General features: G+C 52.0%; 6 protein-coding genes across 6 annotated transcripts; 4 read left to right on the plus strand and 2 right to left on the minus strand.

Annotated features, from left to right (window-relative positions):
- Positions 1 to 10: 10 nt before the first annotated feature.
- Positions 11 to 1556, plus strand: TGAM01_v203951 (hypothetical protein; the record flags this gene model as incomplete). The annotated part of the gene is made up of 2 exons (XM_018809526.1): positions 11 to 160; positions 231 to 1556. 2 exons carry the CDS (start codon positions 11 to 13, stop codon positions 1554 to 1556), a joined length of 1476 nt encoding a protein of 491 aa, XP_018657215.1.
- Positions 1557 to 2639: 1083 nt separating this feature from the next.
- On the plus strand, positions 2640 to 2765 carry TGAM01_v203952 (hypothetical protein; the record flags this gene model as incomplete). The annotated part of the gene is made up of 1 exon (XM_024549316.1): positions 2640 to 2765. One exon carries the CDS (start codon positions 2640 to 2642, stop codon positions 2763 to 2765), a length of 126 nt encoding a protein of 41 aa, XP_024405901.1.
- Positions 2766 to 3929: 1164 nt separating this feature from the next.
- TGAM01_v203953 (hypothetical protein) lies at positions 3930 to 5036 on the minus strand (the record flags this gene model as incomplete). The annotated part of the gene is made up of 1 exon (XM_018800498.1): positions 3930 to 5036. The coding sequence occupies one exon, from the start codon at positions 5034 to 5036 to the stop codon at positions 3930 to 3932; it is 1107 nt and encodes a 368-aa protein (XP_018665963.1).
- Positions 5037 to 7328: 2292 nt separating this feature from the next.
- Positions 7329 to 8478, plus strand: TGAM01_v203954 (hypothetical protein; the record flags this gene model as incomplete). Its single annotated transcript, XM_018800499.2, has 2 exons — positions 7329 to 7630; positions 7689 to 8478. The coding sequence occupies 2 exons, from the start codon at positions 7329 to 7331 to the stop codon at positions 8476 to 8478; spliced, it is 1092 nt and encodes a 363-aa protein (XP_018665964.2).
- A 393-nt stretch (positions 8479 to 8871) lies between these two features.
- On the minus strand, positions 8872 to 9454 carry TGAM01_v203955 (hypothetical protein; the record flags this gene model as incomplete). The annotated part of the gene is made up of 2 exons (XM_018800500.1): positions 8872 to 9384; positions 9440 to 9454. The coding sequence occupies 2 exons, from the start codon at positions 9452 to 9454 to the stop codon at positions 8872 to 8874; spliced, it is 528 nt and encodes a 175-aa protein (XP_018665965.1).
- A 2220-nt stretch (positions 9455 to 11674) lies between these two features.
- Positions 11675 to 13457, plus strand: TGAM01_v203956 (hypothetical protein; the record flags this gene model as incomplete). Its single annotated transcript, XM_024549317.1, has 2 exons — positions 11675 to 12084; positions 13163 to 13457. 2 exons carry the CDS (start codon positions 11675 to 11677, stop codon positions 13455 to 13457), a joined length of 705 nt encoding a protein of 234 aa, XP_024405902.1.
- Between the last annotated feature and the right edge of the window lie 18 nt (positions 13458 to 13475).

Here is a 13475-nt window from a genome sequence, read left to right on the forward strand (position 1 = left end):
ATACTTTGAGATGCATCAGAATCAGCCACGGATCAGGCCAGCAGATGGCCACAGTAAAAGTCGGGTTGCCATCATCGGCACCGGATTGGCTGGCCTCACAACTGCCTATCTGCTGCACCAGGACAAGCAGAAGCGCTACGAGGTGACGCTTTTCGAACAGGTAGATGCTCACTCACTCACTCACTCACTCGCTCACTCAGATATCCTCAACTCCAGACTAACATCACCAGGCCCCCAAATTCTCCCTCGACGCCGCCTCAATCACGCTCAAAAATGAAGCCACCGGCGCCCTCGAGCGCGTCGACATCCCGCCGCGCAGCTTCTGCCGCGGCTACTACGCCAACCTCTGCCGCATGTACGACCATCTCGGCGTTTCCTTCCAGCGCATCCAGCTCATCTGGGTCTTTGCCAAGGTCTCTGCCGCAGCGCAGGCCCAGATTCCCAGCGCCGACGCCGCGCAGACGATGCCCGGCAGCTACTTTGTCTACGGCAAGCGGCTGCACGAGCTGCTACTGGTCTCGCCGCACTTCTGGCTCAGGGGGTCTCTGCAGAACGTGCTGCTGACATTTTACCTGGCCGTCTGCCACGCCTGGTTCTTTGTTGCGTGCTTCTTCTTCCCGCCGCGCATGATTCAGCCGGAGCGGTATTTGGATGTGAAAGGATCTGCCAAGAATGGCCAAAACTGCGAGTCGTTTCGCCAGTATCTGGACCGGATATGGCTGCCGCAGTACTACGTGCTGTACTTTTTGCTGCCGATCCTGAGCATCATCTGCAGCTGCTCCCACGCCGAGATGCTGGATTTCCCGGCCAGCGACGTCACCAGCTTCATGAAGGGGTCGTTTTTGCGCAAGACGTATGTGGCCAAGGGGGGCATCAACAGGGTGCAGGCGACGCTGGCGGAGGGCATCCAGGACGTGAGGCTGCAGACGCGAGTAAACAAGGTCGAGCGAGTTGATGGCGGCGTTTTGATCCGCTATGAAAGCACGCAGGACGAGAGACGTTCTGCCGAGGAAGTGTTTGATCGCGTGGTGCTTGCTGTATCGCCAAATGTTGCAGCAGCCATTTTCAACCCGTCCAAGCCGCTCCTCAGCGTCATCCCCACCGTCCCCGTCACAAGCACCGTCCTGGCATCTCCAAACACAAAGATATCTCTGGTCGATGAGAAGACCCACGTTCCGTCAGGCGAATGCTCATATCGTCGCGGCGAGGCCCAGATCATGGCCTTTCGGACCACCTACTCCGACAGCATCGTCCAGACCGAGTCGCTGCACTATCTTGAGGGCGGGCTGGTGGTCCGGACGAGTCCCTCGGGGGATGTGCCTGAAGTAAAGGGCACGCTGGACACGTCGAGATTTACCAGGACGTTGCGCACGACGGAGAGCAGAAACATGGTCCGGAAGGCGATGGAGGCGGATGATGGTGCGGGATGGGTGAATGGAAAGGATGATGTGTGGATCGTGGGTTCTTGGTGCTGGGATGGGATGGTGCTGCTGGAGGGATGCGTCGTGTCTGCGATGCGAGTAGCCAGGGATCTTGGGGTGAATGTGCCGTGGTAGGTGTTGTTTTGTTCGTTGGCATTGATATCCAAGTGTTTCGTGTGTTAGATTCCGTTGGTTGATGAAGCGGGTGGTTGTAATAAGCATTTGCATCTTGAGCGCTCAGAGCTTGTTGATAGAGACTCATTCCTATGATATATACGATACCTCGTTATTTTTTTATACAGCCCTCTAGACTTGGAGAGGACTCATCGGATTAAGACTTATACCCTACATAATGGCATGGAAATGAATACTTGCTGGCGGTACTTGAGTTGACTATATGCATTATCGTGTGAAGAGCCATGATTCATACGCTGGGGTTGTCGGTTGCTGTTCATAAGAGCCTGCTGGAAACTGTCAATTGCAAGGGGCAGACTCAGCAGTTATGCTTGATGGTTCTTCAAATAGACACTTTACTCACGGCAATATACCCAAGTATGTAGTGCCAGCTCTACCGGCATGGACAAGTAGACTCGCCTAGGTAGCAAAGGCTACCACTTTTAGGTGCTTTAGGCGCTGACTGCGCAAGCTTCATGGGTTTTAAGTTCAATTAGCCTCCATCACAAAACTACGATGGAGCTAATGCAATGTGACAGAACACGATGAAACTTGCTCAAATCAGCGGCACTTGACTCTTTGGAGCTCCTCGTCTCAGCAACATTGAAGCCATCGTGTATCCCTCCGGCAAAATCACCCAAGCTCCCTACCAACTTGTCCCTTCTCCACCACATTACGAATCCCTACGGCAACTTACCCATCCAGCGATTAGCAAATTGAGCCCGTGGCGTCTTGCGCAGGCCTTTCATCTCAGGCACAGCCCCTTCGAAACAAAGCCAAGAAAGCATATTTGGGGGCAGAACAGAGGAAAAGGAAATGTTCATAAGCAGTGGACAGCCAACCAGAGGCTGCAAAAGCCGCCGTTAGTCGCGGACCGGCCTTGGCGAGAATGGCATCCATGGCGCCTTGGCTGAGAGATACATGCTTCACTAGGTAGACGGTACTTGTTCTTTGTTTTTGTTCCTAATCTAAAGTTCTTAGCCCTTAGTTTTCTTCTGTTTCTTTGGTTTTTTTCCATCAGCTGGAAAACGGGAAAATGATTCCATGCCAAAAGCATACAATGCCCAAAACCTAGGCTGTACTGTACAAACCACTACCCTAATGCATGCGTGCATGTCACGGTGGAGCAGAAATCATCAGCTGCTGCGTGAGAGCGCTTTTAGTAACTAGGTAAGGTAGTATTAGCACATCGATTCATCATAGCGAAATCGAAGAAAAAAACTAGAGAGAGAGACACGCATAGATAAAGAGGCCCGTTTGCAGTGCACTACGTAATGCAGCAGCAGGGCCAACAAACTCGGCTTAACTCGAACTTGGCTGCCTCAGATGTGGAGACGCCAATCCGTGGACGACGCCCTGCAGGTTATTAGCAGTTGGTTAGTCGATGCAGCAATGGCTTTTAGCTGTGGTATGTTGGGATATGCAGCTTCTGCAGCGTAAATGACTCGAGTTGAGGAGTAGACTGGGCAGGGTATGTTCATACCAGGCTTGCAGGCATATCATATCAGATCATCATACTGTACTTGGCCTGGCATAGCCACAGCCGCAGTCTGACGCGGGGTCAGCATGCAGATGAGATGCTACAGCTATTGATAGCACTGTATGCTGTGCTGTGTGTATTGTACGATGGACATGAGACACAAGACACAAGACAAACACCGGTGTAAAATAACAAGAAGAATTATCATTAACCCTAAAGGCGGGCCTCCCATTTGGTAATTTGGTAATATTCTCTATCAATACACCAAAACTGCAATGCGGGTTTTCCTTGCTTTCCCCTCCCCCCCCCCCCCCTCCCCCCCCCCCCCTCCCGCTCTTGCTGTAGCATAGAATGCCTCATAATCCCTATAGATAGATTTCACCTGTGACCCGTGACGCCGAGCTGATAGCCAAAGCCAAGATGCCGTTCCGTCTGTACCATCCGTGCCGTATATCGTCGGTCCCTCCTGGGAACCGTTTGTGGAGTGGGAAAAGTGTAATAAAAGAAGAATTCGTTTAAAAACAAGTCGAATGGAAAATCATCGCCAGCGGTGTTCCGCTTCGCCCTTTTGTCGTAAAGTAGCCCGTGGATCAAGCTCGTAGTGTGAAAACAAGAAGAAGAAGCAAAAAGTAAATAAAAAAGAACCATAATAACAAGCGAGTATCCTTCTCTTTCTAAAGAAAATCAAGCGGCTGAGTCGAAACAAGTATGCAGGGTACGGTACTACTGGTGATGAGTAGAATTAAAAGTGAACCGCGACTATGGAGCGTATTCGTTTGAATGTGTAGATGCGATAAAATCGCCGGTAAAGTGTAGTAGAATTAAGAGTCAAGAAACATCAAAGCCGGCTTCCTCTATACCATTGATTGGCTGATGCTGGGCTTTCGCTGTCTTGTTGGTGACCAGCTGTTGCGGGCTGCGGCCACGCCGCCAAAGCCAAACAGGCGACATCTGCGGCGGTACGATCTCCTAGACGTTGTGCAGATGTAGGCGGCGCCAAAGATGACGGTCAGGGCGACAAACAAGAGGCCCAGGTAAAAGGTGTAGTGCTCGCCAATCGTCAGGAACAGCGCGGCGTCCCAGCCGTGCCAGCTGCTGGCGCCGCCGTGCACAAAGATGGGTGTCGTGACCTTGCCTCGCAGCATGTGCGGCGCCATGTCGCCATGCTCGTCCGACAGGATATGGACCTTTGTGCTCTGGCGGCCGGCGTTGAAGTCGCGGACGTAGGCCATCCACTGGTTGGAGTAGAACATGCAGCCGGTGCTCAGCATGTTCTCGACGTAGGGGATGCGCATCGGCAGCGCCCAGTGCAGGTCGTGGCTCGGCACATTCTCCAGCAGCTGCGTCAGGAACGGATGGCCGGGCTGCGTGGCGATGAAGGCGTTGTTGACTCCCGCGGGATGCGCGCCGGGCGAGACGTACGGCAGGCGGACGATGGGCGTCTGGTCAAGAGGGACGCGACAGGTGACGTCGAGGTCGACGTAGATGCCGCCCGAGTGGTGCAGCAGGGCATATCGCAGGATGTTTGCGCGCTGGATGTTCTGGGCGTAGCCGGTGTAGTGCGGTAGGATGTCGGGGTAGAACTCGGCGATGAAGGCCGTGGCGTTGACGTCGGTCCACAGCTGGTGCTTCCAGTCGGGGTGCAGCGCCGTGCAGGACGAGATGGCCGCCTGGTACTTGGCGACGCTGGCGTTGCCCAGGGCGATCTGGTGGATGATCTTGGGCACCACGACGGGGTTGAGCGTGGACGAGGCCGAGGTCGGGTCCTCGAGCGATTCGAGCAGCGTCGACGACGAGTTCTCGGGGTGTCGGTACAGGAGGTCTGGGTGGCTGTTCAGCAGCGGGTAAAAGGTGCTGTATGTGACGACGATCTCGCCCAGCTCGTGGATGTGACGGCGGAAGAAGACGACCAGCCAGAAGACGGCGATGGCGGCCAGGGCCACGATACTTCGGGTCCGCATCGTGGACGGGAGAGAGAAGGAGGACTGAGATTCGCTCGACTTGATTGTTTCGGATTAGAGGCGAATGCGGATGCGAATAAGGAATGAGACGCTGTGAGAGAGGTGAAAAATAGACGAGAGAGGAAGAGATGGAGGAGAGATGAGCAAAGGTTGGTGGAGCTTTCGCGGCGCTACGTTATAGGCAGTTGAGCACCTGTGAATGGAAACCTGCGGTACTTGTAGGGTATAACAGGGACGGGATTCAGAGTGTGCAGATAAGAATAGAATAGCGGCATGGAATAGCGGCATGGAATAGCGGCGTGATCTGCTGTTCCCCTTAACCCTTTTTCTCCAGCCAGCTCCTTTACCTTTTAATCCTTGCGCAGGTTTCCTGCCAAGCGAGGCCATCGAGGCAGAAATATGCCTACCGCGTTACCACTATCGCTTCGGACTCCGTCACCACGAATTAATTATGGGGCCCGGCACACCCCCCTTTTTCTTTTTTTTTTGCTGCATTTTTTGCCGTGGAGGTTTGCTTTTGCCGTGGAAGCGCAAGCCTTGGCCTTGCGCAAATCGAAATACAATTTTTAGCTGGTGGGACCCCCGCCCTGGCGCCTAAGCACATGTCTATCCCTTGTCCCCTTGTCCTCGCGCCGTGCTGAAATGCGGTCGCGGTGGAGAGTACCGCATACCTGGGCGGTACCTGAGGCAGCGGCACATTTGCCGTGCGTACCGTCTACTTGGCGGCGTCTAGGCCTGATGCGTGCGAGAACCGGCATTTTCCCAAGCCCAAGCTGGTTGATGACGCTTAGCCTGGCTGTCTGACAGAGGCTGCTGCACGAACCAAACTGGCTGAGCATGCCGCTGGCAGCACGTCCTTGGCGTCTGATACTTTTGCTGTACAGTACAGTAGACTCCAAAACGGCTTCACGGCAGACGCTGCAGGGAGAGGGGGGACCAGCCGCGGCGTGATTGGCCGCAGGTGCCTGGCTGAGGTCTCAGCGGATCGGCGCATCCTGGCACGAGCGACACAGACGAATGAGCGCGAGCAGTGTACGAGTATCGCTGGGGCTGCGCTGAGGCGCCGTTGTTTTCTCGCTGGCTGGTTATGGATAATGCCAAGACAGGCTTGCTGCTGAGCAACATGACGGCGCAGGATAGTCACGATTCCTTTGAGTCTTGGCAGAGCTGAGGCCGGGGTTCGGACCGTTGCTGCTCCCGGCAGATAGGATGAGATGCTTCCGTTTCTACGAGTGTTGTTCCTATATTCCGATTACATAAGGTACGGGAACGCAGACTCAGACTTACTTACTACCGACCTACGGACTGCTGGTACAACACGGTCTCCGTGCGCGATGGAGACCGATTGGGGCAATGGAGCATCCCGGAGAAGGATTAGACTCTTACGAATTATACGGCGCCACGGCCGGCAACACGGGGTCCAGCATTTTCCAACTCCGCATCACCTGAGGGGTGGCTGATTCACATAGGCAAAATTTCAACAAGATTAAGTAAGAGAGACCGATAGCGAGACCAAAGCACTACGGCGAGTCCGCAGCATATTCCGCCGCTTGCAGAGTGGGCGTGGTGTGATGGATTCAATTTTCATATCTAGTTGCTTGACATCACCAGTTGCCTCAAGACTCAACGCCTGATTTCAGCTGCTTGACAAACAGGGCGTTGTATGACTGTACTGTATCCATCACTAGAAAGAGAAAGAAGCCTCGGCCTCGGCCGCTGCTGTCAATGTCTCCTGAGCCTGGCAGAGAGAAGCCGAGCCAGGCGGGTCCGAATCCATCCTCGGGCCCGATTATTCTAGAAAACCCTCCCGTGCCTGGCCCGAATTATGGGAAAGCAGAATAAAGCTAAATCGCTGCCTCGGTGCGGATAGCCCCGGGGACAAGGTCGCATTCAGAGATTGGAGATTCAGTGAATCGGAGTCCTCGGCAGCGTTTGAGATGGCGAGATTTGGCATCAAAACGCAGCCACGTGAGGTCAGTCATCATTTTTTCCCAATTGCCGTAGCTACGTCATTCTAATTTGCATTTATACCCTTTTCGTGAAGTGTGGGTTTTAGGTGGCATCCGCGCTGAAATGGCGGGAAAAAAGAATATCCCGGAATCACGTGACTCTCCTTCGTACCCCTGCATCTTCGTTATCATTATCAGCATCACAGGCAATCCATCGGTGCAGGCCAGTCCGAATCGCTTGAAGATGCCGCTTTCAGGCTGCTTTGTACATGCAGCAGCTGTAACCTGAACTGCTCCATTTGCCATTTGAGAGAAGCCAATCGAACCAAGCGCAACACCCGAGATGCTCGCCTCAATGGCGTCGTGCTTCAACTGGCTGCTGGCGCGCCGTTTCAGGAGAGTTACAACCATCTTGGCCGGCCTGATACTCTCCATCGCCACCATTGTGTTGCTTGTCAACAACTTGGGCCCGGCTCCGACTTTGCCCAAAGGCAAACCAAAGACGACATCTTCCGGCGAGGAAGCAATAAGCTCCGGATTTCCTCTTTGCAGCGATCATAAAGATCCCAACGTCACCTACCCCGTGGAATCATGGCGGGCTGCAGCTGAGACTAAGTATGGCGGGCATCTGGATGACAAGTTTACGTATGTTGAAGCTGCTGCTGCTTTATTACAGCTATTTGCTAATAACAAAATCTTGCAGGATCGCCATGTCGACTTTTCATCGTCCCAAGGAGCTCCATCGCACATTAACCACCCTCCTATCCGCCAAGATCCCATCGCTACACGAAATAGTCGTTATATGGAACAACTTTGACGAAAAAGAGCCCGACAGCTTCGTCTCCGAGTACGGCGTCTCTGTGCGATACCGCAAACCAACTCGCGACAGCCTCAACGAGAAACTCTGGCCGGATCCCACATACCGCACAAAGGCCATTCTTCTCACCGACGACGATGTCTTTTACCGCCCTGAAGACCTCGAGTTCGTGTTCCAGATGTGGCGCAAGTTTGGAAAGGATCGCATGACGGGAGCCCTTGCTCGCTGTGTTTCGGCTCTCCCGTCTGGCGAGTGGGACTACAACTTTTGCTCGCAGAGGGAGCACGAGGACGTTTATTCCATCGTCTTAACCAATCTGGCCTTTACGCACATTGCATTCCTAGACTATTACTTTTCTGACGATCCCGCTGTGACAAAGATTCGCAAATACGTGGATGATGCCTTCAACTGCGAGGATATAGGCCTCAACTTTGTCGCTTCCATGTTGACCGGTTCAGGGCCCCTTTTGGTCCGCGGCCGCCATCAGTACGTCAACCTGGACCCTGCAGGCGGCATCAGCAGAAAGCCAGGCCACATGGAAGCTCGCAGCAAATGCCTCAACGTTTTCTCTGAAGCCTTTGGATGCATGCCACTCGTCAACGAAACGGGACGGATAGAACATGGAGTTAAACACAATGTATGGTACAAGTCCCTGTGGGACGTGATACACGGCTAGCGAATGCGCTCAGGCACAGTCTCCATTTTATGCTCTTTTTATTTGGACAAAAGGGATTTTTTCAACGTAATATTAATGATAATGGGACGATACACGCACATATACTATATATACATGTACAACAGCAGATGGCGCGTCCTAAAGCAAGGGCGCCTGGTTCATTATACTAGAGGGAAAAACAACAAGACGCAATACTGCAACGGGATAGAAAAATAAGGAAAAGGTACCTCCTCGATCATAAAGGATATGGTACCGTGTCAACTTTACTGAAAACCGCCATGAAATCGTTTCGATATAATCCACCACTTAGTCCATGTCACTGTTGAGATCACCAATGTTAGCATTCGAGTTCCAGATGATTGGGCTGACTGAGAAGATTAAAAAAGAATTCACCTACAGCAAAGCCAGTGTCAAGTCTCCGTGGATCTTCGCCTTGAGCTCAATCTGAATATCCAGATTCAGGTCGAGTCGCAGCTTAAGAGGATCCTTCTTGCCGCCATCCTTCTGGGGCTGCTGCATCTGCATCTGCTGCTGCTGCATCTGTTGTTGCTGTTGCTGGTACATCATCTGCTGCTTCTGCTGGTCCTGGCGGGGAATCATCTGGCCCTGGTCCTCTTCGTCGTCCAGGTCCTCGACCTGGCGCTGTAAGGGCCTTCTCCTTCGGCGAGACTTGGTCTTGGTCTGGGTCTCGCCCTGCGGCTTCTCGCGCTTGCGCTCTGGCTGTGGGGGTGGTGTTGCGGGCTCATTGTCGTCCTGGTCTTGGTCGTCTGACTTGTCTTCGCTCAGATCGCCGTTCTGGTCGTTGTTTTGCTGCTGGTCTTCGTTTTCATTTTCGGCGCCAGAGTGCTGTTCTTCTTGGTCTGAGTGCTCTTCATTGGTGGCGTTGTTGTCCAAGTCCTTGGGCTTCTGAAAAGGTGGATTAGTTCATATTTCATGATATGCGTCAGCTCTGGAGACAAACCTCGTCTGAAGACATGATTGCTGACTATGATGAGTCACTTAAAGAGTTGAGAGAGATGAAAAGGAAGACTAAGCGGCGAAGAGTTATGAGAACAAACAAGTTAGGAGTCTTCTCATCAATTGGTCTTAAACAATGGCAGATATTATTGTCAGAGTTCTTTAGTCTTTTGGCATGTCAAAATGAGGCGTAGGTCCGCGACGCTCGCTTTTGTGGCTCTGGTTCAACTTTTTGATCCAGGTCCCACTACGGGATTTCTTTGATATCGAGTGACGCAACAGCGATGTGTCTCCTCGTCCTTCTACGAAACTAAAAAAAAACAACAGCAAACAAACCCGGCATTAAGGACTGGCCAAGCTTTCTTCACTCCCCCCCTGTTGAGTTAGTGGCGCTTATGACGTGCCAACATTTATGCTCGAAAAAACTTGGAGACGATATATCATCTGGGACAGGCCTCCAACCCTCCAAAAGCTCACGCCATGGGCGTCGGCCCTCATGTGAGGTGAAGTCATTCTGTGCGGGTTGCATGGGTTACTTACAGTATGTACAGCTAGCCGGGAACTTTAGCTGGGACATGGGTCATGAGTCCCCACAGCAGCTGGAGGATCTCGATCGTCTCATGCAAGGCCCTCCTAAATAACGACTATGGAGTCATTCAGAGAAGATACACGTTTCAAAACAATATACACGAGAGGATTGCCAAAAAACGTCATTCAGATGGAAACCTCTCCATAGTCTGTTTTGTTTTGTTCATGCCAGAACTATACACTCAAGCGCCGATTACACCATGGTCATCGGGCTCCTCGCCATCACAGCAATACCTACCGTGACGGGGGTGGGCCAAGCCGTCAGTGCCCAGAAGAAAGCAAACGCAGCAAACAAGGAAAAGGAAAAGTTTCACTTGACGGCGGTAGTCCAAGACGGGGAACAGGAAGACGACGACTACGAGACGGATTTCTGCGTGCTCAAAGACGGAAAGGTATGGCCACAAGAACTACGAGAACAACACATGACAAAACGTCTAGCGGCTGACTTTTGACGACAATGGCTTAAACAGCTGCTTGTCAACATCCCGCTCGATGCCGACTTCCCTGGCTACGCCTTTTGCGGCTACTATTTCACGTACCCCAGCGAGGAGCAGCATCTGGGGCTGGTGAGCACCATCTCGGACGATCCCCCAATGCTCAACTGGCTCTACATCAACAAGGACACGCACGCGGTGGAGTATGGCGCTCGCAAGGACACCCTGGGTCACGTCATTGGGCCCTGGGGCTGGAGCGCGGACGAGCAGTTTCTGACGATCCAGGGCAACGACGATGTCTTTGTGGCGAAGCTGGAGCGCGACGAGAGTGGCTCAGAGCGGTGGGTGGTGTACTGGGACCCGGAGAGCGAGATACTAGCCACGACGGAGGTGGAGGAGGAGTGCAAGCCCGTGAGGCTGAGGAGGGCCATGTTATTGGGCATGCAGAGCAAGTATGTGAGGGACTAGCCACAGTTTGGAAAAAATTAATTAGTTGCAGTGATAAAGCCTGTTTGGATTGAATAACAGGGGTTTAGCTCGCTTTTTGCTTCATCACGATGCGGTGGCTGCTGATTTGCAGAGAAAAGGGTATGGGGTAGAAGTTGATTCTGCGAATGGAATAGCTGCCGCGGAATGAATGGTCACAACGTGGTGGGCTTGTCTCCGCAATTGGTGGCTTTCCGGTGCATGTTAGCCCAAAATAGTACATACAGTATGATGCTGATCCCTGTCTATTCGATACAGAGAATTAATTAATTTATATTAAACCGTATTGGCTCATGATGACTTCATAGACTTGGTTCTAAAGGTGAGGGCGTGTAAAAGAAAAAAGAAAATTACGGAATAGCGGCAGATAGAACAAAGTGGAGATTTTGGCTGCTAGAGAAAAGATGGAAACAAGGGGTGAAGAGGAAAACCGGTTCGGCTGACGACGTAAGGCGTCTGATTGCAGAATGACCTACTGAATAAATGGGGGTATATCATTATGATGCTCCGAGAATTGGATGGAGGGATGCGAATGTTGGATATACTACTAGAAAGGCAATAGCCAAAGGGGTCTAATTCCTGTCTTCATATTCGACTTACACACATACCCACCAGGAACTTTTAGAAACTCTTTTTTTCTACTTTCAACTCCCCATCTCATCTCACAACTCCATCTCGTCTTCGCCTCTGTTATCAACTAAGACAGCAACACCAACAACACAACCGCCAACATGTCAAATGCCACTGAAAAGGACCGCACCGACTCCGCCGAAGAGTACGGCTCCGACTCTGCCCCCGAGTCACCGCCTCCCCAGCCTCCCCGCCGTGAGAGAAGACAAATGACGAGGACCCAGCGCCGCGGAAAGTCCCAAGGCGGCGGCGGTGGCCAGCTCGCCGGGCTGGACAACCTGCCCGTGGCCGGTGATTTGGGAAATCAAGTAGGGCAAGTTGGACAGACGGCACAGGGAGCAGTTGGCGGCGTCACAGGCGCATTGGGAGGCGTCGCGGGCGGCGCGGTGCAGCAGCAGGGCGGCGGTGATGACAAGAAGAGCGACACGTTGAGGCTACGGCTGGATTTGAACTTGGACATTGAGATTCAGCTCAAGGCCAAGATCCACGGTGACTTGGAGCTGGCGTTGTTGTAAGTCTTCAAACCTCCCATTTCCTTTCTGTTTCCTACACTCAATCTTCTCCAAAGTTTTATGTAAAAAAAAAAAAAACAACCTCCCCCCTTCTTCGAGTCCCCACGAATTACACACATATATTTTGGGTTTTATCACATTATCTTACAAGTGCGGCCTCTCTTTCAGGACTGGCTAGTTATGGGGCCCTACCATATCACCCGCATATGCAAAATGATGCGAAAAACTTCAAAACTAGAAAGAAAAAATTATGTTTCTTCTCAAAGGCAAGATCGGCTAATGACGTTGCGCTTGTTCACGTCACCAGGAACTGAGAAAAAAGATCAAAGCGATTGTGACGCAATTTTGTTCAACGACGACGACGACAACGAAACCGGCGCTTCTATTTTTCTTATAATGAGAGAGATTTGATGCGATTTCAGATCTCGAGGCGTATAACCGGGATGGCTCTCCGTCGATTTTCTTTTTTTTTTTTATCGACTGCTTTTTGGATGCTTTCCTTTTTGTTATTGCTTAATTTTGTCTACATGAGCCTCATACTAGGAGGAGAACGTTATAGCGTGGAGAGGGTGAGGATAACTTGTCCTGGATTTGTTACGATTATCTCACGCATGTACTGTTACATAAAGATGGAGGGGTGAACGAGCAGGATGATAGCTCTACCTCTAGTTAATGACACTATTACTTGACCTGAACAATTCACCTCGTGCCAAATGTGCAGATGATGAAGGGCATGAAAGACAGTTCAGCCACAGAGTCACCAGCCACACTAGCTCGAGCCACAGTTACGCAACTGCAACTGCCGTGAGAGCCACAGTACGAGACGCCACAGCATTGTTTTAAGCCACAGCGTGATGAAAAGCCACAGCATGGGCAAAAGATGGGCCAAAGCCACGAGTGACATGCTGTGGCTGCTTGCCTCTTTGGACCATGTCTCGATTCGGCATCTTCCGACCGAGACTAACAATTTGACACGGAAGAAACGTTCCACGAAAGCAGGATTGAGCTGCGTCTTTTTCCTCGGAAAAACAGGTATCTTGAGGGCTTTTTTTTTTCTTCTACACTATAGGAAAAAAGCAACATGCAAGTCCGTAACATCTACAGTTTGCGGCACAGTATCAAACGGCCCTACTGGCGCCGGCGTGGAGAACCCCTGTCTCAGCGCGATATTCTTGGAACGATCGGCGATGCGGATGATGTGGGCGTGTGTCATCGCCCCATGGCGGGCCTTGCGCAAGGCTCTTTTGCACACGATGACGCAGTTGCTGCTGCTTGTCTACTAGAGGGCGGCCTTAGGGGAATTCTTGCGCTGCGATTGGGCTCTGCTGGTGAGGAGCGCATCAAGCTAGTTGTTGTCGCTGCTCTTTACTGAGCTTTTCAGTACATTTTG

This window comes from Trichoderma gamsii (genome assembly GCF_001481775.2).
Source record: "Trichoderma gamsii strain T6085 chromosome Unknown Scaffold_11.2, whole genome shotgun sequence".
Taxonomy (NCBI): Eukaryota; Fungi; Ascomycota; class Sordariomycetes; order Hypocreales; family Hypocreaceae; genus Trichoderma; species Trichoderma gamsii.